The 2648-nt window shown below is 35.9% G+C and overlaps 1 protein-coding gene across 2 annotated transcripts in view; it reads right to left on the bottom strand.

Moving 5' to 3' along the window:
* Positions 1-2648, bottom strand: part of LOC106871114 (uncharacterized) — a 78910-nt gene that overhangs the window by 33670 nt on the left and 42592 nt on the right. For both annotated transcript variants that reach the window (XM_014917425.2, XM_014917424.2), the window contains exon 3: positions 1484-1638. In XM_014917425.2, coding sequence (XP_014772911.1) covers positions 1484-1638 — 155 coding nt within the window. The remainder of the gene's footprint in view (positions 1-1483; positions 1639-2648) is intronic.

Below are 2648 nucleotides of genomic sequence, written 5' to 3'. Positions count from 1 at the left end.
TATATATATATATATATATATATATATATGACAGGCTTCTTTCAGACACTTGCCCAAGGTGCAATGCAGTGGGATTGAACCCAGAACTATGTGGTTGAGAAGCAAGCTTCAAACTATGTCCTAAGCAGATGACAATACCCTTCATTCCTCTTTTATCATCAGCATGTCACTCGTATGCACATTCATACCTACACATGTATTTACATGTATGTGTGTGTGGATGATGCAAGTATGGACACAATGTTTGCTTTGTTACCATATGATCTTGAGTTCTATGTCACTGTGCAGTACCTTGGTAGAGTGTCTTCTACTGTAATTTCAAACCAACCAATGCTTTACAAATAAGATTGGAACAGAACCTTTTATAAGAAACTTGTTGTACATATGTATATATATATATTTGAGTGTATGTATGTTTCCAGTCCTTATTTTGCATGAAAAAAGTCGAACTATTGATGGTTATTTTATTGACAAAAATTTGCTGTATTTTCTAAGATGTGCAATATAATAAATTCCTTACTTGAGAAACAGCTATGGGTTAGTGACAAAAAGGGCAACTAACTGTAAAACAATGACTCAATAGTATGCCTTCCTCCAACCCATACTAATACATAAAAACAGATTTTAAATGAACAAGCAAACACACACACACACACACTCTAGATTATGAATGCAGACATTCCTTGTATTACCAAACTATTATGTGTCTGAAAACTAGTAAAATCGAATTCCATAATGGAAAACATTTCTTATGGCTTATTGACTCCCATGTTACATGGGTATGCATGGATATGCACATACTTCCATGCATATACATATATTACATACAGCTTGCACTGTAGTGCACTCTCCCTCATTGGTTGTTTATATTGGATAACAATAACCTGGGTATTTCCCATAATTACCACTTCCTCTAGTTATTCTCAACAGTATTGATCTGACCAATGATAGTCCAAGTTCTTTTGGCCCTCACTGTAGCATTATTTTCCGTATACTATGTTGTCCGATGTATATAATGTAGTCCTAGATATACTGTGTCTTAAAAAAATAAGGGATAATTAAGATTTGAAAGCTCTGGTTAATTAGTCTGTTTGAATCTCACCTAGGGTGAGCAGCAGCAACAAACATACACATGCTCATCACTGGAAAGCGAGTATGACCTAGGAGTATGTATTATAAATAGTTATGTATTTATGTAGTTGTGAGCAAACATAGAAACCCTCTTGATTCTCTCAGTGGAACATCATGGATGTGACAGCTGAAAGAGGAAGGGCTGTATCAGTGCTTGACTGGTACTCATTCCACTTGAATAAATTAGAGTAACATTAAAAAAAAAAAAAGAAATGCCATAGTCAAGGACACACCAGATTGCTTGGTCCAGGAATTGAACCCACGACCTTAAGATTATGAGCCCAACATCCTAACTACTACGCTACATGCCTTCATAAACATACATACAGACAAAGGAATTTTGTTGCATTACCTGAATTTTGCACAAATCTACAATCAAAATTTGATAAATGTTTGAAACACCCAACACCTGGCCCACTCTCAATAGTACATTGCAAGAGGAGAGGGCGTGTCAACAGTTCCTTTCTGAATAGAACAAGTTCTTCAGTGGAGTCCATTCGATAAATTCTGTTTGGAAAAAGAAAAGAAAAGACTTAAATAAGAATAAAATCTAAAACAATAAAATGCAAATGAACAACTCAAATATTTATTTTGTTAGTTTAAGGAGGAGATAAAGTGGTGCACATGGCTATTTTGGAGATCTCTTAGATAAGGTATAGAATGGACAATTACATGTTTGTGTAGAGAAAATCATAACCCAACAGTTATGTCTTTCCAACTCCATGGTTCCGAGTTCAATCTGACTTGGTGCCTGGGGGGTATCATAACCTTCTTTAGCCCAATGTCTTGTGTTTGAAGTTTGATGGCTGGAGACTATGCAGAAATCAATTGTGTGTGTTTTGCATGTAACTATTTTTGTCTCTCAAGGAACTACAGTGAATCAAGGCCACAAAGTTTCATGCCAAAGTTGTTTAATCATTAAAGCATTTTAGCTAACATCATTAACATGAATACTCTGTGTTATATATTGAGAGCTATTTCTCTCATTTGCAAATCCAAACTTTACATATATTTCATGCATACACACATATATATATATGTATTTGTATTCCAAAAAGTGCCCTGGAAAGTGAATCATGTTAGCAAAAGGCTTGGATAAAGAAGATAAGTTCCACACTCCCTTCATACGCTCTATATGATTTGACTATAACTCTGGATAAGCTAATGTGCAGTTTGTGTGCCATATAGAAAGAGAACACAGAAAATGTAACTAGTGTTTATGCTTTACTAGCAGAAATACCCGGCGTTGCCCGGGTTAGGGATTCACAAAGGCAGACAGACACACACACACACACATTCTCAATACATGTAGGATTCCTCACCATACAGGTGACAGGCACAGCTGTAAGATGCATTACGGATCTGTAGCAATTGGAAGGACATGACCCAATTGAAATAACAACGTGTGACGTTTGGAGTAAAGGGAAATGAAAGTGTCACCTCTGGAGTTTGCAAATGACCACTATACCGATAGGTAACTGTGCAGACAAAATTTACAATCGATAAATGTCTTAGAA

Source organism: Octopus bimaculoides, chromosome 10, assembly GCF_001194135.2.
Source record: "Octopus bimaculoides isolate UCB-OBI-ISO-001 chromosome 10, ASM119413v2, whole genome shotgun sequence".
NCBI lineage: Eukaryota > Metazoa > Mollusca > Cephalopoda > Octopoda > Octopodidae > Octopus > Octopus bimaculoides.
This window is presented reverse-complemented; position numbering and strand designations above follow the sequence as displayed.